We start from the raw sequence: 23107 nt of genomic DNA on the forward strand, positions 1-23107 counted from the left end.
GCTCTGCTCTGGCTGTGCTTCGGCTCTGGCTCTGCTCTGGCTGTGCTTCAACTCTGGCTCTGACTCTGCACTGGCTGTGCTTCAGCTCTTGCTCTGACTCTGCACTGGCTGTGCTTCAGCTCTGCCTCTGACTCTGCACTGGCTGTGCTTCAGCTCTGCCTCTGACTCTGCACTGGCTGTGCTTCAGCTCTGCCTCTGACTCTGCACTGGCTGTGCTTCAGCTCTGCCTCTGACTCTGCACTGGCTGTGCTTCAGCTCTGCCTCTGACTCTGCACTGGCTGTGCTTCAGCTCTGCCTCTGACTCTGCACTGGCTGTGCTTCAGCTCTGGCTCTGCTCTGGCTGTGCTTCGGCTCTGGCTCTGGCTCTGCTCTGGTTGTTCTTCAACTCTGGCTCTGACTCTGCACTGGCTGTGCTTCAGCTCTTGCTCTGGCTCTGCACTGGCTCTGCTTCACCTCTGGCTCTGCTCTGGCTGTGCTTCGGCTCTGGCTCTGGCTCTGCTCTGGCTGTGCTTCAACTCTGGCTCTGACTCTGCACTGGCTGTGCTTCAGCTCTTGCTCTGACTCTGCACTGGCTGTGCTTCAGCTCTTGCTCTGACTCTGCACTGGCTGTGCTTCAGCTCTTGCTCTGACTCTGCACTGGCTGTGCTTCAGCTCTGCCTCTGACTCTGCACTGGCTGTGCTTCAGCTCTGCCTCTGACTCTGCACTGGCTGTGCTTCAGCTCTGCCTCTGACTCTGCACTGGCTGTGCTTCAGCTCTGCCTCTGACTCTGCACTGGCTGTGCTTCAGCTCTGCCTCTGCACTGGCTCTGACCCTGCACTGGCTGTGCTTCAGCTCTGGCTCTGACTCTGCACTGGCTGTGCTTCAGCTCTGGCTCTGACTCTGCACTGGCTGGGCTTCGGCTCTGGCTCTGACTCTATACTGGCTGTGCTTCGGCTCTGGCTCTGACTCTATACTGGCTGGGCTTCAGCTCTGGCTCTGACTGCACTGGCTGTGATTTTCTGCACTGGCTCTGACTCTGCTCTGGTTCTGCTCTCGTTCTAGCTCTGACTCTGCACTGGCTGTGCTTGAGTTCTGCCTCTGACTCTGCACTGGCTGTGCTTCAGCTCTGGCTCTGCACTGGCTGTGCTTCAGCTCTGCCTCTGACTCTGCACTGGCTGTGCTTCAGCTCTGCCTCTGCCTCTGCACCTGCTGTGCTTCAGCTCTGCCTCTGACTCTGCACCTGCTGTGCTTCAGCTCTGACTCTGCACTGGCTCTGACCCTGCACTGGCTGTGCTTCAGCTCTGCCTCTGACCCTGCACTGGCTGTGCTTCAGCTCTGGCTCTGACTCTGCACTGGCTGTGCTTCAGCTCTGGCTCTGACTCTGCACTGGCTGTGCTTCGGCTCTGGCTCTGACTCTGCACTCACTCTGGCTCTGCACTGGCTGTGCTTCAGCTCTGGCACTGGCTCTGCATTGGCACTGACTCTGCACTGGCTCTGACTCTGCACTGGCTGTGCCTCAGCTCTGGCACTGACTCTGCACTGGCTGTGCTTCAGCTCTGGCTCCGACTGCACTGGCTGTGCTTCAGCTCTGGCTCTGACTCTGACTATGCACAGGCTGTGCTTCGGCTCTGGCTCTGATTCTATACTGGCTGGGCTTCAGCTCTGGCTCTGACTGCACTGGCTGTGATTTTCTGCACTGGCTCTGACTCTGCTCTGGTTCTGCTCTCGTTCTAGCTCTGACTCTGCACTGGCTGTGCTTGAGTTCTGCCTCTGACTCTGCACTGGCTGTGCTTGAGTTCTGCCTCTGACTCTGAACTGGCTGTGCTTCGGCTCTGGCTCTGGCTCTGCACTGGCTGTGCTTCAGCTCTGGCTCTGACTGTGCACGGCTGTGCTTCGGCTCTGGCTCTGACTCTGCACTGGCTGTGCTTCGGCGCTGGCTCTGACTCTATACTAGCTGGGCTTCAGCTCTGGCTCTGACTCTGCACTGGCTGGGCTTCAGCACTGGCTGGGCTTCAGCTCTGGCTCTGACTCGGCTCTGGGTCTGGCTCTGACTAGGCACTGGCTGTGCTTCAGCTCTGGCTCTGACTAGGCACTGGCTGTGCTTCAGCTCTGGCTCTGACTCTGCACTGGCTGTGCTTCAGCTCTGGCTCTGACTCTGCACTGGCTGTGCTTCAGCTCTGGCTCTGACTCTGCACTGGCTGTGCTTCAGCTCTGGCTCTGACTCTGCACTGGCTGTGCTTCAGCTCTGGCTCTGACTCTGCACTGGCTGTGCTTCAGCTCTGGCTCTGACTCTGCACTGGCTGTGCTTCAGCTCTGGCTCTGACTCGGCTCTGGCTCTGCTCTGGCTCTGACTAGGCACTGGCTGTACTTCAGCTCTGGCTCTGACTCTGCTCTGGCTCTGACTCTGCACTGGCTGGGCTTCAGCTCCGGCTCTGACTCTGCACTGGCTGGGCTTCAGCTCCGGCTCTGACTCTGCACTGGCTGGGCTTCAGCTCCGGCTCTGACTCTGCACTGGCTGGGCTTCAGCTCCGGCTCTGACTCTGCACTGGCTGGGCTTCAGCTCCGGCTCTGACTCTGCACTGGCTGTGCTTCAGCTCCGACTCTGACTCTGCACTGGCTCTGACTCTGCACTGGCTCTGACTCTGCACTGGCTCTGACTCTGCACTGGCTCTGACTCTGCACTGGCTCTGGCTCTGCACTGGCTCTGGCTCTGCTCTGGCTCTGGCTCTGACTCTGCTCTGGCTCTGACTCTGCACTGGCTGTGCTTCAGCTCCGGCTCTGACTCTGCACTGGCTGTGCTTCAGCTCCGGCTCTGACTCTGCACTGGCTGTGCTTCAGCTCCGGCTCTGACTCTGCACTGGCTGTGCTTCAGCTCCGGCTCTGACTCTGCACTGGCTGTGCTTCAGCTCCGGCTCTGACTCTGCACTGGCTGTGCTTCAGCTCCGGCTCTGACTCTGCACTGGCTGTGCTTCAGCTCCGGCTCTGACTCTGCACTGGCTGTGCTTCAGCTCTGCACTGGCTGTGCTTCAGCTCCGGCTCTGACTCTGCACTGGCTGTGCTTCAGCTCCGGCTCTGACTCTGCACTGGCTGTGCTTCAGCTCCAGCTCTGACTCTGCACTGGCTGTGATTCAGCTCTTGCTCTGACTCTGCACTGGCTGTGCTTCAGCTCTAGCTCTGACTCTGCACTGGCTGTGCTTCGGCTCTGGCTCTACCTCTGCACTGGCTGTGCTCAGCTCTGGCTCTTACGCTGCACTGGCTTTGATTCAGCTCTGGCTCTGCACTGGCTCTGACTATGCACTGGCTGTGCTTCAGCTCTGGCTCTGACTGCACTGGCTGTGATTTTCTGCACTTGCTCTGGTTCTGACTCTGCACTGGCTGTGCTTTGGCGCTGTCTCTGTCTCTATACTGGCTGGGCTTCAGCTGTGGCTCTGACTCTGACTCTGCACTGGCTCTGACTCTGCTCTGGTTCTAGCTCTGACTCTGCACTGGCTGTGCTTCAGCTCTGGCTCTGACTCTGCACTGGCTGTGCTTCAGCTCTGGCTCTGACTCTGCACTGGCTGTGCTTCAGCTCTGGCTCTGACTCTGCACTGGCTGTGCTTCAGCTCTGGCTCTGACTCTGCACTGGCTGTGCTTCAGCTCTGGCTCTGACTCTGCACTGGCTCTGCTTCGGCTCTGACTCTGCACTGTCTCTGCTTCAGCTCTGGCTCTGCACTGGCTCTGATTCTGCACTGGCTGTGCTTCAACTCTGGCTCTGACTCTGCACTGGCTCTGGCTCTGACTCTGCACTGGCTGTGCTTGAGTTCTGCCTCTGACTCTGCACTGGCTGTGCTTGAGTTCTGCCTCTGCCTCTGAACTGGCTGTGCTTCGGCTCTGGCTCTGACTCTGCACTGGCTGTGCTTCGGCTCTGGCTCTGACTCTGCACTGGCTGGGCTTCAGCTCTGGCTCTGACTCTGCACGGCTGTGCTCTGGCTCTGGCTCTGACTCTGACTCTGCACTGACTCTGCACTGGCTGTGCTTCGGCGCTGGCTCTGACTCTATACTAGCTGGGCTTCAGCTCTGGCTCTGACTCTGCACTGGCTGGGCTTCAGCACTGGCTGGGCTTCAGCTCTGGCTCTGACTCGGGTCTGGGTCTGGCTCTGGCTCTGACTAGGCACTGGCTGTGCTTCAGCTCTGGCTCTGACTCTGCACTGGCTGTGCTTCAGCTCTGGCTCTGACTCTGCACTGGCTGTGCTTCAGCTCTGGCTCTGACTCTGCACTGGCTGTGCTTCAGCTCTGGCTCTGACTCTGCACTGGCTGTGCTTCAGCTCTGGCTCTGACTCTGCACTGGCTGTGCTTCAGCTCTGGCTCTGACTCTGCACTGGCTGTGCTTCAGCTCTGGCTCTGACTCGGCTCTGGCTCTGCTCTGGCTCTGACTAGGCACTGGCTGTGCTTCAGCTCTGGCTCTGACTCTGCTCTGGCTGTGCTTCAGCTCTGGCTCTGACTCTGCACTGGCTGTGCTTCAGCTCTGGCTCTGACTCTGCACTGGCTGTGCTTCAGCTCTGGCTCTGACTCTGCACTGGCTGTGCTTCAGCTCTGGCTCTGACTCTGCACTGGCTGTGCTTCAGCTCTGGCTCTGACTCTGCACTGGCTGTGCTTCAGCTCTGACTCTGCACTGGCTGTGCTTCAGCTCTGGCTCTGACTCTGCACTGGCTGGGCTTCAGCTCTGGCTCTGACTCTGCACTGGCTGTGCATCAGCTCCGGCTCTGACTCTGCACTGGCTGTGCATCAGCTCCGGCTCTGACTCTGCACTGGCTGTGCATCAGCTCCGGCTCTGACTCTGCACTGGCTGTGCATCAGCTCCGGCTCTGACTCTGCACTGGCTGTGCATCAGCTCCGGCTCTGACTCTGCACTGGCTGTGCATCAGCTCCGGCTCTGACTCTGCACTGGCTGTGCATCAGCTCCGGCTCTGACTCTGCACTGGCTCTGACTCTGCACTGGCTCTGACTCTGCACTGGCTCTGACTCTGCACTGGCTGTGCTTCAGCTCTGGCTCTGACTCTGCACTGGCTGTGCTTCAGCTCTGGCTCTGACTCTGCACTGGCTGTGATTCAGCCCTGTTTCTGACTCTGCACTGGCTGTGCTTCAGCTCTAGCTCTGACTCTGCACTGGCTGTGCTTCAGCTCTAGCTCTGACTCTGCACTGGCTGTGCTTTGGCTCTGGCTCTACCTATGCACTGGCTGTGCTCGGCTCTGGCTCTTACTCGGCACTGCCTGTGCTTCAGCTCTGGCTCTGACTGCACTGGCTGTGATTTTCTGCACTTGCTCTGGCTCTGACTCTGCACTGGCTGTGCTTCAGCTCTGGCTCTGACTCTGCACTGGCTGTGCTTCGGCTCTGGCTCTGACTCTGCACTGGCTGTGCTTTGGCGCTGGCTCTGTCTCTATACTGGCTGGGCTTCAGCTGTGGCTCTGACTCTGCACTGACTCTGCTCTGGTTCTAGCTCTGACTCTGCACTGGCTGTGCTTGAGTTCTGGCTCTGACTCTGCACTGGCTGTGCTTGAGTTCTGGCTCTGACTCTGCACTGGCTGTGCTTGAGTTCTGGCTCTGACTCTGCACTGGCTGTGCTTGAGTTCTGGCTCTGACTCTGCACTGGCTGTGCTTCAGCTCTGGCTCTGACTCTGCACTGGCTCTGCTTCAGCTCTGGCTCTGCACTGGCTCTGATTCTGCACTGGCTGTGCTTCAACTCTGGCTCTGACTCTGCACTGGCTGTGCTCTGGCTCTGACTCTGCACTCGCTCTGGCTCTGACTCTGCACTGGCTCTGCTTCAGCTCTGGCTCTGCAGTGGCTCTGCTTCAGCTCTGGCTCTGCTCTGGCTGTGCTTCAATTCTGGCTCTGACTCTGCACTGGCTGTGCTTCAGCTCTTGCTCTGACTCTGCACTGGCTGTGCTTCAGCTCTTGCTCTGACTCTGCACTGGCTGTGCTTCAGCTCTTGCTCTGACTCTGCACTGGCTGTGCTTCAACTCTGGCTCTGACTCTGCACTGGCTGTTTTTTCTTAAGCTCTGGCTCTGACTCTGCACTGCTTCTGACTCTGCACTGGCTGTGCTTCAGCTCTGCCTCTGACTCGGCACTGGCTGAGCTTCAGCTCTGCCTCTGACTCTGTACTGGCTGTCCTTCAGCTCTGCCTCTGACTCTGCACTGGCTGTGCTTCAGCTCTGACTCTGCACTGGCTCTGACCCTGCACTGGCTGTGCTTCAGCTCTGCCTCTGACCCTGCACTGGCTGTGCTTCAGCTCTGGCTCTGACTCTGACTCTGCACTGGCTGTGCTTCAGCTCTGGCTCCGACTGCACTGGCTCTGCTTCGGCTTTGGCTCTGACTCTGCACTCGCTCTGGCTCTGCACTGGCTGTGCTTCAGCTCTGGCACTGACTCTGCACTGGCACTGACTGCACTGGCTCTGACTCTGCACTGGCTGTGCCTCAGCTCTGGCTCTGACTCTGCACTGGCTGTGCTTCAGCTCTGGCTCCGACTCCACTGGCTGTGCTTCAGCTCTGGCTCTGACTCTGACTATGCACTGGCTGTGCTTCGGCTCTGGCTCTGACTCTATACTGGCTGCGCTTCAGCTCTGGCTCTGACTGCACTGGCTGTGATTTTCTGCACTGGCTCTGACTCTGCTCTGGTTCTGCTCTCGTTCTAGCTCTGACTCTGCACTGGCTGTGCTTGAGTTCTGCCTCTGACTCTGCACTGGCTGTGCTTGGGTTCTGCCTCTGACTCTGCACTGGCTGTGCTTGAGTTCTGCCTCTGACTCTGCACTGGCTGTGCTTGAGTTCTGCCTCTGACTCTGCACTGGCTGTGCTTGAGTTCTGCCTCTGACTCTGCACTGGCTGTGCTTGAGTTCTGCCTCTGACTCTGCACTGGCTGTGCTTGAGTTCTGCCTCTGACTCTGCACTGGCTGTGCTTGAGTTCTGCCACTGACTCTGCACTGGCTGTGCTTGAGTTCTGCCTCTGACTCTGCACTGGCTGTGCTTGAGTTCTGCCTCTGACTCTGCACTGGCTGTGCTTGAGTTCTGCCTCTGACTCTGCACTGGCTGTGCTTGAGTTCTGCCTCTGACTCTGCACTGGCTGTGCTTCGGCTCTGGCTCTGACTCTGCACTGGCTGTGCTTCGGCTCTGGCTCTGACTCTGCACTGGCTGTGCTTCGGCTCTGTCTCTGCACTGGCTGTGCTTCAGCTCTGGCTCTGACTGTGCACGGCTGTGCTTCGGCTCTGGCTCTGACTCTGCACTGGCTGTGCTTCAGCGCTGGCTCTGACTCTATACTGGCTGGGCTTCAGCTCTGGCTCTGACTCTGCACTGGCTGGGCTTCAGCACTGGCTGGGCTTCAGCTCTGGCTCTGACTCGGCTCTGGGTCTGGCTCTGGCTCTGGCTCTGACTAGGCACTGGCTGTGCTTCAGCTCTGGCTCTGACTCTGCACTGGCTGTGCTTCAGCTCTGGCTCTGCACTGGCTGTGCTTCAGCTCTGGCTCTGCACTGGCTGTGCTTCAGCTCTGGCTCTGCACTGGCTGTGCTTCAGCTCTGGCTCTGCACTGGCTGTGCTTCAGCTCTGGCTCTGCACTGGCTGTGCTTCAGCTCTGGCTCTGACTCTGCACTGGCTGTTCTTCAGCTCTGGCTCTGACTCTGCACTGGCTGTGCTTCAGCTCTGGCTCTGGCTCTGCTCTGGCTCTGACTCTGCACTGGCTGTGCTTCAGCTCTGGCTCTGACTCTGCACTGGCTGTGCTTCAGCTCTGGCTCTGCACTGGCTGTGCTTCAGCTCTAGCTCTGACTCTGCACTGGCTGTGCTTCAGCTCTAGCTCTGACTCTGCACTGGCTGTGCTTCGGCTCTGGCTCTACCTCTGCACTGGCTGTGCTTTGGCTCTGGCTCTACCTCTGCACTGGCTGTGCTCAGCTCTGGCTCTTACTCTGCACTGGCTTTGATTCAGCTCTGGCTCTGCACTGGCTCTGACTATGCACTGGCTGTGCTTCAGCTCTGGCTCTGACTGCACTGGCTGTGATTTTCTGCACTTGCTCTGAATCTGCTCTGGTTCTGACTCTGCACTGGCTGTGCTTCAGCTCTGGCTCTGACTGCACTGGCTGTGATTTTCTGCACTTGCTCTGACTCTGCTCTGGTTCTGACTCTGCACTGGCTGTGCTTCAGCTCTGGCTCTGACTCTGCACTGGCTGTGCTTCAGCTGTGGCTCTGACTCTGCACTGGCTGTGATTTTCTGCACTGGCTCTGACTCTGCTCTGGTTCTAGCTCTGACTCTGCACTGGCTGTGCTTGAGTTCTGGCTCTGACTCTGCACTGGCTGTGCTTCAGCTCAGGCTCTGACTCTGCACTGGCTGTGCTTCAGCTCAGGCTCTGACTCTGCACTGGCTGTGCTTCAGCTCAGGCTCTGACTCTGCACTGGCTGTGCTTCAGCTCAGGCTCTGACTCTGCACTGGCTGTGCTTGAGCTCTGACTCTGCACTGGCTGTGCTTCAGCTCTGGCTCTGACTCTGCACTGGCTGTGCTTCAGCTCTGGCTCTGACTCTGCACTGGCTGTGCTTCAGCTCTGGCTCTGACTCTGCACTGGCTGTGCTTTGGCTCTGGCTCTGACTGCACTGGCTGTGCTTTGGCTCTGGCTCTGACTGCACTGGCTGTGCTTTGGCTCTGACTCTATACTGGCTGGGCTTCAGCTCTGGCTCTGACTGCACTGGCTGTGATTTTCTGCACTGGCTCTGATTCTGCTCTGGTTCTAGCTCTGACGCTGCACTGGCTGTGCTTCAGCTCTGGCTCTGCACTGGCTGTGCTTCAGCTCTGGCTCTGACTCTGCACTGGCTGTGCTTCAGCTCTGGCTCTGACTCTGCACTGGCTGTGCTTCAGCTCTGGCTCTGACTCTGCACTGGCTGTGCTTCAGCTCTGGCTCTGACTCTGCACTGGCTGTGCTTCAGCTCTGGCTCTGACTCTGCACTGGCTGTGCTTCAGCTCTGGCTCTGACTCCCCACTGGCTGTGCTTCAGCTCTGGCTCTGACTCCCCACTGGCTGTGCTTAAGTTCTGCCTCTGACTCCCCACTGGCTGTGCTTAAGTTCTGCCTCTGACTCCCCACTGGCTGTGCTTAAGTTCTGCCTCTGACTCCCCACTGGCTGTGCTTCAGCTCTGGCTCTGACTCTGCACTGGCTGTGCTACGGCTCCGACTGCACTGGCTGTGCTTCAGCTCTGGCTCTGCACTGGCTCTGCTTCAGCTCTGGCTCTGCTCTGGCTGTGCTTCAACTCTGGCTCTGACTCTGCACTGGCTGTGCTTCGGCTCTGGCTCTGACTCTGCACTCGCTCTGGCTCTGCACTGGCTGTGCCTCAGCTCTGGCTCTGACTCTGCACTGGCTGTGCTTCAGCTCTGGCTCCGACTCCACTGGCTGTGCTTCAGCTCTGGCTCTGGCTCTGACTATGCACTGGCTGTGCTTCGGCTCTGGCTCTGACTCTGCACTGGCTGTGCTTTGGCTCTGGCTCTACCTCTGCACTGGCTGTGCTCAGCTCTGGCTCTTACTCTGCACTGGCTTTGATTCAGCTCTGGCTCTGCACTGGCTCTGACTATGCACTGGCTGCGCTTCAGCTCTGGCTCTGACTGCACTGGCTGTGATTTTCTGCACTGGCTCTGACTCTGCTCTGGTTCTGCTCTCGTTCTAGCTCTGACTCTGCACTGGCTGTGCTTGAGTTCTGCCTCTGACTCTGCACTGGCTGTGCTTGAGTTCTGCCTCTGACTCTGCACTGGCTGTGCTTGAGTTCTGCCTCTGACTCTGCACTGGCTGTACTTCAGCTCTGGCTCTGACTCTGCACTGGCTGTGCTTCGGCTCTGGCTCTGACTCTGCACTGGCTGTGCTTCGGCTCTGGCTCTGACTCTGCACTGGCTGTGCTTCGGCTCTGGCTCTGACTCTGCACTGGCTGTGCTTCGGCTCTGGCTCTGACTCTGCACTGGCTGTGCTTCGGCTCTGGCTCTGACTCTGCACTGGCTGTGCTTCGGCTCTGGCTCTGACTCTGCACTGGCTGTGCTTCGGCTCTGGCTCTGGCTCTGACTCTGCACTGGCTGTGCTTCGGCTCTGGCTCTGACTCTGCACTGGCTGTGCTTCAGCTCTGGCTCTGACTGTGCACGGCTGTGCTTCGGCTCTGGCTCTGACTCTGCACTGGCTGTGCTTCAGCGCTGGCTCTGACTCTATACTGGCTGGGCTTCAGCTCTGGCTCTGACTCTGCACTGGCTGGGCTTCAGCACTGGCTGGGCTTCAGCTCTGGCTCTGACTCTGCACTGGCTCTGCTTCAGCTCTGGCTCTGCACTGGCTCTGCTTCAGCTCTGGCTCTGACTCTGCACTGGCTGTTCTTCAGCTCTGGCTCTGACTCTGCACTGGCTGTTCTTCAGCTCTGGCTCTGACTCTGCACTGGCTGTTCTTCAGCTCTGGCTCTGGCTCTGCACTGGCTGTGCTTCAGCTCTGGCTCTGACTCTGCACTGGCTGTTCTTCAGCTCTGGCTCTGACTCTGCACTGGCTGTGCTTCAGCTCTGGCTCTGGCTCTGGCTCTGCTCTGGCTCTGACTCTGCACTGGCTGTGCTTCAGCTCTAGCTCTGACTCTGCACTGGCTGTGCTTCGGCTCTGTCTCTACCTCTGCACTGGCTGTGCTTCAGCTCTAGCTCTGACTCTGCACTGGCTGTGCTTTGGCTCTGGCTCTACCTCTGCACTGGCTGTGCTCAGCTCTGGCTCTTACTCTGCACTGGCTTTGATTCAGCTCTGGCTCTGACTATGCACTGGCTCTGACTATGCACTGGCTGTGCTTCAGCTCTGGCTCTGACTGCACTGGCTGTGATTTTCTGCACTTGCTCTGAATCTGCTCTGGTTCTGACTCTGCACTGGCTGTGCTTCAGCTCTGGCTCTGACTGCACTGGCTGTGATTTTCTGCACTTGCTCTGACTCTGCTCTGGTTCTGACTCTGCACTGGCTGTGCTTCAGCTCTGGCTCTGACTCTGCACTGGCTGTGCTTCAGCTCTGGCTCTGACTCTGCACTGGCTGTGCTTCAGCTGTGGCTCTGACTCTGCACTGGCTGTGATTTTCTGCACTGGCTCTGACTCTGCTCTGGTTCTAGCTCTGACTCTGCACTGGCTGTGCTTGAGTTCTGGCTCTGACTCTGCACTGGCTGTGCTTGAGTTCTGGCTCTGACTCTGCACTGGCTGTGCTTGAGTTCAGGCTCTGACTCTGCACTGGCTGTGCTTCAGCTCAGGCTCTGACTCTGCACTGGCTGTGCTTCAGCTCAGGCTCTGACTCTGCACTGGCTGTGCTTCAGCTCAGGCTCTGACTCTGCACTGGCTGTGCTTCAGCTCAGGCTCTGACTCTGCACTGGCTGTGCTTCAGCTCTGACTCTGCACTGGCTGTGCTTGAGCTCTGACTCTGCACTGGCTGTGCTTGAGCTCTGACTCTGCACTGGCTGTGCTTGAGCTCTGACTCTGCACTGGCTGTGCTTGAGCTCTGGCTCTGACTCTGCACTGGCTGTGCTTGAGCTCTGGCTCTGACTCTGCACTGGCTGTGCTTGAGCTCTGGCTCTGACTCTGCACTGGCTGTGCTTGAGCTCTGGCTCTGACTCTGCACTGGCTGTGCTTCGGCTCTGGCTCTGACTCTGCACTGGCTGTGCTTCGGCTCTGGCTCTGACTCTGCACTGGCTGTGCTTCGGCTCTGGCTCTGACTCTGCACTGGCTGTGCTTTGGCTCTGGCTCTGACTGCACTGGCTGTGCTTCGGCGCTGGCTCTGACTGCACTGGCTGTGATTTTCTGCACTGGCTCTGATTCTGCTCTGGTTCTAGCTCTGACGCTGCACTGGCTGTGCTTCAGCTCTGGCTCTGACTCTGCACTGGCTGTGCTTCAGCTCTGGCTCTGACTCTGCACTGGCTGTGCTTCAGCTCTGCCTCTGACTCTGCACTGGCTGTGCTTCAGCTCTGCCTCTGACTCTGCACTGGCTGTGCTTCAGCTCTGCCTCTGACTCTGCACTGGCTGTGCTTCGGCTCTGCCTCTGACTCCCCACTGGCTGTGCTTTGGCTCTGCCTCTGACTCCCCACTGGCTGTGCTTAAGTTCTGCCTCTGACTCCCCACTGGCTGTGCTTAAGTTCTGCCTCTGACTCCCCACTGGCTGTGCTTCAGCTCTGGCTCTGACTCTGCACTGGCTGTGCTACGGCTCCGACTGCACTGGCTGTGCTTCAGCTCTGGCTCTGCTCTGGCTGTGCTTCAACTCTGGCTCTGACTCTGCACTGGCTGTGCTTCGGCTCTGGCTCTGACTCTGCACTCGCTCTGGCTCTGCACTGGCTGTGCTTCAACTCTGGCTCTGACTCTGCACTGGCTGTGCTTCAACTCCGGCTCTGACTCTGCACTGGCTGTGCTTCAACTCCGGCTCTGACTCTGCACTGGCTGTGCTTCAACTCCGGCTCTGACTCTGCACTGGCTGTGCTTCAACTCCGGCTCTGACTCTGCACTGGCTGTGCTTCGCCTCTGGCTCTGACTCTGCACTCGCTCTGGCTCTGACTCTGCACTGGCTCTGCTTCAGCTCTGGCTCTGCACTGGCTCTGCTTCAGCTCTGGCTCTGCACTGGCTGTGCTTCAGCTCTGGCTCTGACTCTGCACTGGCTGTGCTTCAGCTCTGGCTCTGACTCTGCACTGCCTCTGACTCTGCACTGGCTGTGCTTGAGCTCTGCCTCTGACTCTGCACTGGCTGTGCTTCAGCTCTGACTCTGCACTGGCTGTGCTTCAGCTCTGCCTCTGACTCTGTACTGTCTGTGCTTCAGCTCTGCCTCTGACTCTGCACTGGCTGTGCTTCAGCTCTGACTCTGCACTGGCCCTGACCCTGCACTGGCTGTCCTTCAGCTCTGCCTCTGACCCTGCACTGGCTGTGCTTCAGCTCTGGCTCTGACTCTATACTGGCTGGGCTTCAGCTCTGGCTCTGACTGCACTGGCTGTGATTTTCTGCACTGGCTCTGACTCTGCTCTGGTTCTGCTCTCGTTCTAGCTCTGACTCTGCACTGGCTGTGCTTGAGTTCTGCCTCTGACTCTGCACTGGCTGTGCTCTGGCTCTGACTCTGCACTGGCTGTGCTTCGGCTCTGGCTCTGACTCTGCACTGGCTGTGCTTCAGCTCTGGCTCTGACTCTGCACTGGCTGTGCTTCGGCTCTGGCTCTGACTCTGCACTGGCTGTGCTTCGGCTCTGGCTCTTACTCTGCACTGGCTGTGCTTCAGCTCTGGCTCTGACTGTGCACCGGCTGTGCTTCGGCTCTGGCTCTGACTCTGCACTGGCTGTGCTTCGGCAATGGCTCTGACTCTATACTGGCTGTTCTTCAGCTCTGGCTCTGACTCTGCACTGGCTGTGCTTCAGCTCTGGCTCTGACTCGGGTCTGGCTCTGGCTCTGGCTCTGCTCTGACTCTGCACTGGCTGTGCTTCAGCTCTGGCTCTGACTCTGCACTGGCTGTGCTTCAGCTCTGGCTCTGACTCTGCACTGGCTGTGCTTCAGCTCTGGCTCTGACTCTGCACTGGCTGTGCTTCAGCTCTGGGTCTGACTCTGCACTGGCTGTGCTTCAGCTCTGGCTCTGACTCTGCACTGGCTGTGCTTCACCTCTGGCTCTGACTCTGCACTGGCTGTGCTTCACCTCTGGCTCTGACTCTGCACTGGCTGTGCTTCACCTCTGGCTCTGACTCTGCACTGGCTGTGCTTCACCTCTGGCTCTGACTCTGCACTGGCTGTGCTTCACCTCTGGCTCTGACTCTGCACTGGCTGTGCTTCACCTCTGGCTCTGACTCTGCACTGGCTGTGCTTCAGCTCTGGCTCTTACTCTGCACTGGCTGTGATTCAGCCCTAGCTCTGACTCAGCACTGGCTGTGCTTTAGCTCTGGCTCTACCTCTGCACTGGCTGTGCTCAGCTCTGGCTCTTACTATGCACTGGCTTTGATTCAGCTCTGGGTCTGCACTGGCTCTGACTATGCACTGGCTGTGCTTCAGCTCTGGCTCTGACTGCACTGGCTGTGATTTTCTGCACTTGCTCTGACTCTGCTCTGGTTCTGCTCTCGTTCTAGCTCTGACTCTGCTCTGGTTCTGCTCTCGTTCTAGCTCTGACTCTGCACTGGCTGTGCTTGAGTTCTGACTCTGCACTGGCTGTGCTTGAGTTCTGACTCTGCACTGGCTGTGCTTGAGTTCTGACTCTGCACTGGCTGTGCTTGAGTTCTGACTCTGCACTGGCTGTGCTTGAGTTCTGACTCTGACTCTGCACTGGCTGTGCTTGAGTTCTGACTCTGACTCTGCACTGGCTGTGCTTGAGTTCTGCCTCTGACTCTGCACTGGCTGTGCTTTGGCTCTGGCTCTGACTCTGCACTGGCTGTGCTACGGCTCCGACTGCACTGGCTCTGCTTCAGCTCTGGCTCTGCACTGGCTCTGCTTCAGCTCTGGCTCTGCTCTGGCTGTGCTTCAACTCTGGCTCTGATTCTGCACTGGCTGTGCTTCGGCTCTGGCTCTGCACTGGCTCTGCTTCAGCTCTGGCTCTGCACTGGCTCTGACTCTGCACTGGCTGTGCTTCAACTCTGGCTCTGACTCTGCACTGGCTGTGCTTCAACTCTGGCTCTGACTCTGCACTGGCTCTGCTTCAGCTCTGGCTCTGCACTGGCTCTGCTTCAGCTCTGGCTCTGCAATGGCTCTGACTCTGCACTGGCTGTGCTTCAACTCTGGCTCTGACTCTGCACTGGCTCTGCTTCAGCTCTGGCTCTGCACTGGCTCTGACTCTGCACTGGCTGTGCTTCAACTCTGGCTCTGACTCTGCACTGGCTGTGCTTCGGCTCTGGCTCTGACTCTGCACTCGCTCTGGCTCTGACTCTGCACTGGCTCTGCTTCAGCTCTGGCTCTGCACTGGCTCTGCTTCAGCTCTGGCTCTGCTTCAACTCTTGCTCTGACTCTGCACTGGCTGTGCTTCAGCTCTGGCTCTGACTCTGCACTGCCTCTGACTCTGCACTGGCTGTGCTTCAGCTCTGACTCTGCACTGTCTGTGCTTCAGCTCTGCCTCTGACTCTGCACTGTCTGTGCTTCAGCTCTGCCTCTGACTCTGCACTGGCTGTGCTTCAGCTCTGACTCTCCACTGGCTCTGACCCTGCACTGGCTGTGCTTCAGCTCTGCCTCTGACCGTGCACTGGCTGTGCTTCAGCTCTGGCTCTGACTCTGACTCTGCACTGGCTGTGCTTCAGCTCTGGCACTGACTCTGCACTGGCTCTGACTCTGCACTGGCTGTGCCTCAGCTCTGGCTCTGACTCTGCACTGGCTGTGCCTCAGCTCTGGCTCTGACTCTGCACTGGCTGTGCTTCAGCTCTGGCTCCGACTGCACTGGCTGTGCTTCAGCTCTGGCTCTGACTCTGACTATGCACTGGGTGTGCTTCGGCTCTGGCTCTGACTCTGCACTGGCTGTGCATCAGCTCTGGCTCTGACTCTGCACTGGCTCTGACTCTGCACTGGCTCTGACTCTGCACTGGCTGTGCCTCAGCTCTGGCTCTGACTCTGCACTGGCTGTGCTTCAGCTCTGGCTCCGACTGCACTGGCTGTGCTTCAGCTCTGGCTCTGACTATGCACTGGCTGTGCTTCAGCTCTGGCTCTGACTCTATACTGGCTGGGCTTCAGCTCTGGTTCTGACTGCACTGGCTGTGATTTTCTGCACTGGCTCTGACTCTGCACTGGCTGTGCTTGAGTTCTGGCTCTGACTCTGCACTGGCTGTGCTTGAGTTCTGCCTCTGACTCTGCACTGGCTGTGCTTGAGTTCTGCCTCTGACTCTGCACTGGCTGTGCTTGAGTTCTGCCTCTGACTCTGCACTGGCTGTGCTTGAGTTCTGCCTCTGACTCTGCACTGGCTGTGCTTGAGTTCTGCCTCTGACTCTGCACTGGCTGTGCTTGAGTTCTGCCTCTGACTCTGCACTGGCTGTGCTTGAGTTCTGCCTCTGACTCTGCACTGGCTGTGCTTCGGCTCTGGCTCTGACTCTGCACTGGCTGTGCTTCGGCTCTGGCTCTGACTCTGCACTGGCTGTGCTTCGGCTCTGACTCTGCACTGGCTGTGCTTCGGCTCTGGCTCTGACTCTGCACTGGCTGTGCTTCGGCTCTGGCTCTGACTCTGCACTGGCTGTGCTTCGGCACTGGCTCTGACTCTGCACTGGCTGGTCTTCAGCTCTGGCTCTGACTCTGCACTGGCTGTGCTTCGGCGCTGGCTCTGACTCTATACTGGCTGTTCTTCAGCTCTGGCTCTGACTCTGCACTGGCTGTGCTTCAGCTCTGGCTCTGACTCGGCTCTGGGTCTGGCTCTGGCTCTGCTCTGACTCTGCACTGGCTGTGCTTCAGCTCTGGCTCTGACTCTGCACTGGCTGTGCTTCAGCTCTGGCTCTGACTCTGCACTGGCTGTGCTTCAGCTCTGGCTCTGACTCTGCACTGGCTGTGCTTCAGCTCTGGCTCTGACTCTGCACTGGCTGTGCTCCAGCTCTGGCTCTGACTCTGCACTGGCTGTGCTTCAGCTCTGGCTCTGACTCTGCACTTGCTGTGATTCAGCCCTGTTTCTGACTCTGCACTGGCTGTGCTTCAGCTTTGGTTCTGGCTCTGCACTGGCTGTGCTTCCGCTCTGGCTCTGCACTGGCTGTGCTTCCGCTCTGGCTCTGCACTGGCTGTGCTTCCGCTCTGGCTCTGCACTGGCTGTGCTTCCGCTCTGGCTCTGCACTGGCTGTGCTTCCGCTCTGGCTCTGCACTGGCTGTGCTTCAGCCCTGGCTCTGACTCTGCACTGGCTGTGATTCAGCCCTGGCTCTGACTCTGCACTGGCTGTGATTCAGCCCTGGCTCTGACTCTGCACTGGCTGTGATTCAGCCCTGCCTCTGACTCTGCACTGGCTGTGATTCAGCCCTGGCTCTGACTCTGCACTGGCTGGGCTTCGGCTCTGGATCTGACTCTGCACTGGCTGGGCTTCAGCTCTGGATCTGACTCTGCACTGGTTGTGCTTCAGCTCTAGCTCTGACTCTGCACTGGCTGTGCGTCGGCTCTAGCTCTGACTCTGCACTGGCTGTGCTTTGGCTCTGGCTCTGACTCTGCACTGGCTGTGCTTTGGCTCTGGCTCTACCTCTGCACTGGCTGTGCTCAGCTCTGGCTCTTACTCTGCACTGGCTTTGATTCAGCTCTGGCTCTGCACTGGCTCTGACTATGCGCTGGCTGTGCTTCAGCTCTGGCTCTGACTGCACTGGCTGTGATTTTCTGCACTTGCTCTGACTCTGCTCTGGTTCTGACTCTGCACTGGCTGTGCTTCAGCTCTGGCTCTGACTCTGCACTGGCTGTGCTTCAGCTCTGGCTGTGATTCACCTCTGGCTCCGACTCTGGCTGTGCTTCACCTCTGGCTCTTGACTCCAGCTCAGTCAACTCTGAATCAGTTCTGATTTACTTGTATACATTTCCTTTTTGCTCAAGTCTAACGTTTCCTCCACTTTGACTCAAAAATACATCACCAGCTTCAATGAATCCAGTGAATCAAAAAGCTCAAACCTCACATTTTACAACCTACTTACTATTCTCTCGGAATCGTAGTCAGGAATTCGGTATTCCTACAGTATGAAACTCTTTTGAGTTTCATTAGCGATTCGTAGTGGGCTGCAAATAGACCCACTACATGCATATGAATGAGTTAGGTCGCAATTTGCAACCCACTGGGAATTGCAACGATCATGAGGATAGTGTCCTGCTGGGCTCAGAAGACCACCATGTCTGTGTTTGCTTTTTAATAAAGCAATCTTTGTTTTAAATGGAGCACATTTACCTTAAAGGAAAGTGGGATGCATTTAAAAAGAAAAAAAAGAAAACCTTGGAGGTTCCTTTTTTTGCCCTAGGACCACTGCCTGCTCTTAAAAAAAATATAGATATTTTTTCTATTCTCAAAGTGGAAGGGGCCCCCTGAGGTCGCCTTCCCATTTGCAAATGGGCTACTACCTCCTTCAAAGAGTCGGTAAAATATGAATGTTTTGCAACCCTAATTCGGTTGCGAAACATTTATACATCGTATTCAGATTCAGTATTTCGAAGGGACACCCTGAACACACCCCTTCCAAATATCTAATCGCAAACACAAATTGTGATTCAGTAACATGTTACAAATTGAAAATTGAGTTTTGTACGAACCGTTAAAACATTTTTGGAGTGGGATAAGGCTCAATTGGCTGTTTACAACCACAAAAATGCTTCATACATGTGGGCCAATGTTCTTAAGATCCGTTTTCCTGAGATATTACAGCTCCTTAGCATTCCTTTGGAAGATTATTTGGGTAGCTCCTCGGACAAGCCTTAGCTCCTGTCTCATGTGGGGTGCAGCTTTCTGTGTCCTTGTGTTGTCAGCACAGCTCCACCGGTGACTCACAGTGGGACACGTGGCCACTGAGCTTCCCATCTGATTATCAGGCCCCCTGATCACATATTTATAATGTGAAGCACTTGAAGATCAATCAGTCAATCAGGATTTATATAGCGCAGCTAATCACCTGAAAGGGTATCCAGATGCTTGATGTGATGCGATTTACCCAGATAAATATGACTTTTACTCAAGTGCTGAAGCCAAGATTAGACCCAGGTTTTGGTTGCACTTTTACTAAGCATTTGTCCTCTGCTTCCTGTCCCACAGGGTACAAGAGCATCAGAAATGAAGAAAAAACTGTGCCTGCTTTTACTGCTCTCCGGGGTCACCCTGCTGAGCTTCTGTGTTCAACAGAGACTCCTGAAGGTAAGTGGTTACCACATAGGAGGGTTGTGGGCTCGGGGTCTTACTGAGGGCTTACCCCCGGACAGGGTATTAAAGCAATTTTGAGAGATGACTGGATTTAATTTGAGAGCCACATGGAACGCAGACGGTGCCGGGAAGAGCATGTTGCCAACAGACCAATGTATGAAGCATGCAGGCTTCCACCAGTCATGCCTGTTCTACAGCAGGGCCCGCCTCATGCCTGTTCTACAGCAGGGCCCGCCTCATGCCTGTTCTACAGCAGGGCCCGCCTCATGCCTGTTCTACAGCAGGGCCCGCCTCATGCCTGTTCTACAGCAGGGCCCGCCTCATGCCTGTTCTACAGCAGGGCCCGCCTCATGCCTGTTCTACAGCAGAGCACGCATCATGCCTCTTCTACAGCAGGGCTTGAGGCATGCCTGTTCTACAGTAGGGCACACCTCATGCCTGTTCTACAGCAGGGCTTGATGCATGCCTGTTCTATAGTAGGGAACGCCTCATCCTGTTCTACAGCAGGGCTTGAGACATGCCTGTTCTACAGCAGGGCACGCCTCATGCCTGTTCTACAGCAGAGCACGCATCATGCCTGTTCTACAGCAGGGCTTGAGGCATAACTGTTCTACAGTAGGGCACACCTCATGCCTGTTCTACAGCAGGGCTTGAGGCATGCCTGTTCTGCAGCAGGGCACGCCTCATGCCTGTTCTACAGCAGGGCACGCCTCATGCCTGTTCTACAGCAGGGCTTGAGACATGCCTGTTCTACAGCAGGGCACGCCTCATGCCTGTTCTACAGCAGGGCTTGAGGCATGCCTGTTCCACAGCAGGGCACGCCTCATGCCTGTTCCACAGCAGGGCACGCCTCATGCCTGTTCTACAGTAGGGCACTTGAAAAGAAAAGTACACAGTTCCAGACAAAAAAAGTGGTATAGAAGCACAGTGGATAGAGAATGGAACCTGTGACTCTACTCTAGTAAGAACAAGAGCCCTCACTCACCAATTGGTGACATGCTTCATCATCAGGCTTTTGCTCCTCGTCAGGCTGGCACTGCAATGCCTGACAGGCCCCTCACGGGGGCTCTTTGCCAGAGATCTTTTCAGTGTAGAAATGCCGGTCGTTGAGTGCTGGATCCCTATACTGCTTCTAAAAAGGCCAACATGTTTATGTCATTTAAAGTCATTAACCCCTACGCTGCCAGGCCTTTTTTTGCCTATTTGGGGCAGTTCGCGCTTAGGCCCTCATAACTTTTTGTCCACATAAGCTAACCAAGACAAATTTGCGTCCTTTTTTCCAACATCCTAGGGATTCTAGAGGTACCCAGACTTTGTGGGTTCCCCTGAAGGAGGCCAAGAAATTAGCCAAAATACAATGAAAATTTCGTTTTTTTTAAAAAAAATTGAAAAAGTGGCTGCAGAAGAAGGCTTGTGGTTTTTCCCCTGAAAATGGCATCAACAAAGGGTTTGCGGTGCTAAACTCAGCAGCTCCCCAGCTTTCAGGAACAGGCAGACTTGAATCAGAAAACCCAAGTTTTCAAAACAATTTTGGCATTTTACTGGGACATACCCCATTTTTGCAATTGTTTTTCCTTTCAGCCTCCTTTCAGTCAGTGACAGAAATGGGCATGAAACCAATGCTGGATCCCAGAAACCTAAACATTTCTGAAAAGTAGACAAAAATCTGAATTCAACAAGGGGTCATTTGTGTAGATCCTACAAGGGTTTTCTACAGAAAATAACAACTGAAGAAGAAAAATATTGAAATTGAGGTGAAAAAAACATCAATTTTTCTCTACTTTTTACTCTGTAACTTTTCCCTGCAATGTCAGATTATCGAAAGCAATATACCGTTACGTCTGCTGGACTCCTCTGGTTGCGGGGATATATAGGGCTTGTAGGTTCATCAAGAACCCGAGGAACCCAGAGCCAATAAATGAGCTGCACCCTGCAGTGCGTTTTCATTCTATACCGGGTATACAGCAATTCATTTGCTGAAATATAAAGAGTAAAAAATTGCTATCAAGAAAACCTTTGTATTTCCAAAAAGGGCACAAGATAAGGTGTTGAGGAGCAGTGGTTATTTGCACATCTCTGAAATCTGGGGTGACCATACTAGCATGTGAATTACAGGGCATTTCTCAAATAGATGTCTTTTTTTACACACTCTCCTATATTTGGAAGGAAAAAATATAGAGAAAGACAAGGGGCAATAACACTTGTTTTGCTAATCTATGTTCCCCCAAGTCTCCCGATAAAAATGATACCTCACTTGTGTGGGTAGGCCTAGCGCCCGCGACAGGAAACGCCCCAAAACGCAACATGGACACATCCCATTTTTTTTTTAAAGAAAACAGGTGTTTTTTGCAAAGTGCCTACCTGTGGATTTTGGCCTGTAGCTCAGCCAGCACCTAGGGAAACCTACCAACCCTGTGCATTTTTAAAAACTAGAGACCTAGGGGAATCCAAGATGGGGTGACTTGTGGGGCTCGGACCAGGTTCTGTTACCCAGAATCCTTTGCAAACCTCAAAATTTGGCTAAAAAAACACATGTTCCTCACATTTCTGTGGCAGAAAGTTCTGGAATGTGAGAGGAGCCACAAATTTCCTTCCACCCAGCGTTCCCCCAAGTCTCCCGATAAAAATGATACCTCACTTGTGTGGGTAGGCCTAGCGCCCGGGACAGGAAACGCCCCAAAGCGCAACATGGACACATCCAATTTTTTGAAAGAAAACAGAGGTGTTTTTTGCAAAGTGCCTACCTGTAGATTTTGGCCTCTAGCTCAGCCGGCACCTAGGGAAACCTACCAAACCTGTACATTTCTGAAAACTAGAGACCTACGGGAATCCAAGATGGGGTGACTTGTGGGGCTCGGTCCAGGTTCTGTTACCCAGAATCCTTTGCAAACCTCAAAATTTGGCTAAAAAAACACATGTTCCTCACATTGCTGTGGGAGAAAGTTCTGGAATCTGAGAGGAGCCACAAATTTCCTTCCACCCAGCGTTCCCCCAAGTCTCCCGATAAAAATGATACCTCACTTGTGTGGGTAGGCCTAGCGCCCGCGACAGGAAATGCCCCAAAGCGCAACGTGGACACATCCCATTTTTTGAAAGAAAACAGTGCCTACCTGTGGATTTTGGCCTGTAGCTCAGCCAGCACCTAGGGAAACCTACCAACCCTGTGCATTTTTAAAAACTAGAGACCTAGGAAAATCCAAGATGGGGTGACTTGTGGGGCTCGGACCAGGTTCTGTTACCCAGAATCCTTTGCAAACCTCAAGATTTGGCTAAAAAACACCCTTTTCTCTCATTTCGGTGACAGAAAGTTCTGGAATCTGGGAGGAGCCACAAATTTCCTTCCACCCAGCGTTCCCCCAAGTTGTGTGGGTGGGCCAGGTGCCTGCAACAGAATAAGGCCCAAAACTTGAAGAGATAGAAGGGATAGCACAGCGAGTTTATAAGGGCATATTCTTTTATACATCTTTAGACGGACTCTGCTTTGGGGACCCACATAAGTGAGGTGTCATTTTACTTGGGAGACTGAGGGGAAAACTGGGGAGTAGGAATTTTGTGCTGGAGCGGTGATCCTACTAAGAAAAGTCAGGAAAATATGCTTTTTTATGCAAATGTTTAGGTTTACAGAGGAGTCTGGGTAAGAAAATGTTGGGGGAGCCACGCAAGCCACACCTCCCTGGACTCCTTGGGGTGTCTAGTTTTAAAAAATGTCTGGGTTTTGTAGGTTTCCCTAGATGAAATCCGCACCCAGGACCAAAAACATAGGTGGGCCCTCCCCCCCAAAAACAGGTATTTTTGTAATATATCATTTTGATGTGTGCACATACGTCCGTGATGTGCCAAACACTAAAATTGTGAAAAGAAACACACTTAGGTTATGTGAAGAAGACCCCTCACCCACCAACCAAGTTGGTAGCATGCTTCATCATCGGGGTCCCACCTGAGGCACCTAGCGTGTCACAGGTGTGCTGCGACGCCTGATTACAGCGGAGCAGGTTTTGTCATTTTTACCACACATACTGGTTGGATTTGGCACGAGGGTGAGTGATGGTTCAGTGGATCAAATTTTATTAACAAGAGATTTCAAAAAATGAAATGCACTGTTAGTAACTGAAAGGCCCAAAAACTGAACCAATGAATCACAGCTCGTGAGCTGTAAAGCCGTGACAAGGCACCAACCGCTTTACAGTCCATTCACACACCTTTCATACATGACACGCACAAGACCATTCACACCGCCAGCCACGGGCCCAGCACATTACAACACTCACATCGACAGACCGCGCCACTCAAGGGCCCATCACTTACATACGCCACATGCCTGATACAAGAATCACACCAGCTGATGGGAGTGGGACTGCC

General features: G+C 55.4%; 1 protein-coding gene across 1 annotated transcript in view; it reads left to right on the forward strand.

Moving 5' to 3' along the window:
- Positions 1-23107, forward strand: part of LOC138249650 (NXPE family member 4-like) — a 262230-nt gene that overhangs the window by 33444 nt on the left and 205679 nt on the right. The window contains exon 2 of the mRNA XM_069203604.1: positions 18644-18742. Within this exon, the coding sequence (XP_069059705.1) occupies positions 18662-18742 (81 nt within the window). The 5' untranslated portion in view covers positions 18644-18661. The remainder of the gene's footprint in view (positions 1-18643; positions 18743-23107) is intronic.

The sequence above is a fragment of the Pleurodeles waltl genome, chromosome 8 (genome assembly GCF_031143425.1).
Source record: "Pleurodeles waltl isolate 20211129_DDA chromosome 8, aPleWal1.hap1.20221129, whole genome shotgun sequence".
In the NCBI taxonomy this organism is placed as follows: Eukaryota; Metazoa; Chordata; class Amphibia; order Caudata; family Salamandridae; genus Pleurodeles; species Pleurodeles waltl.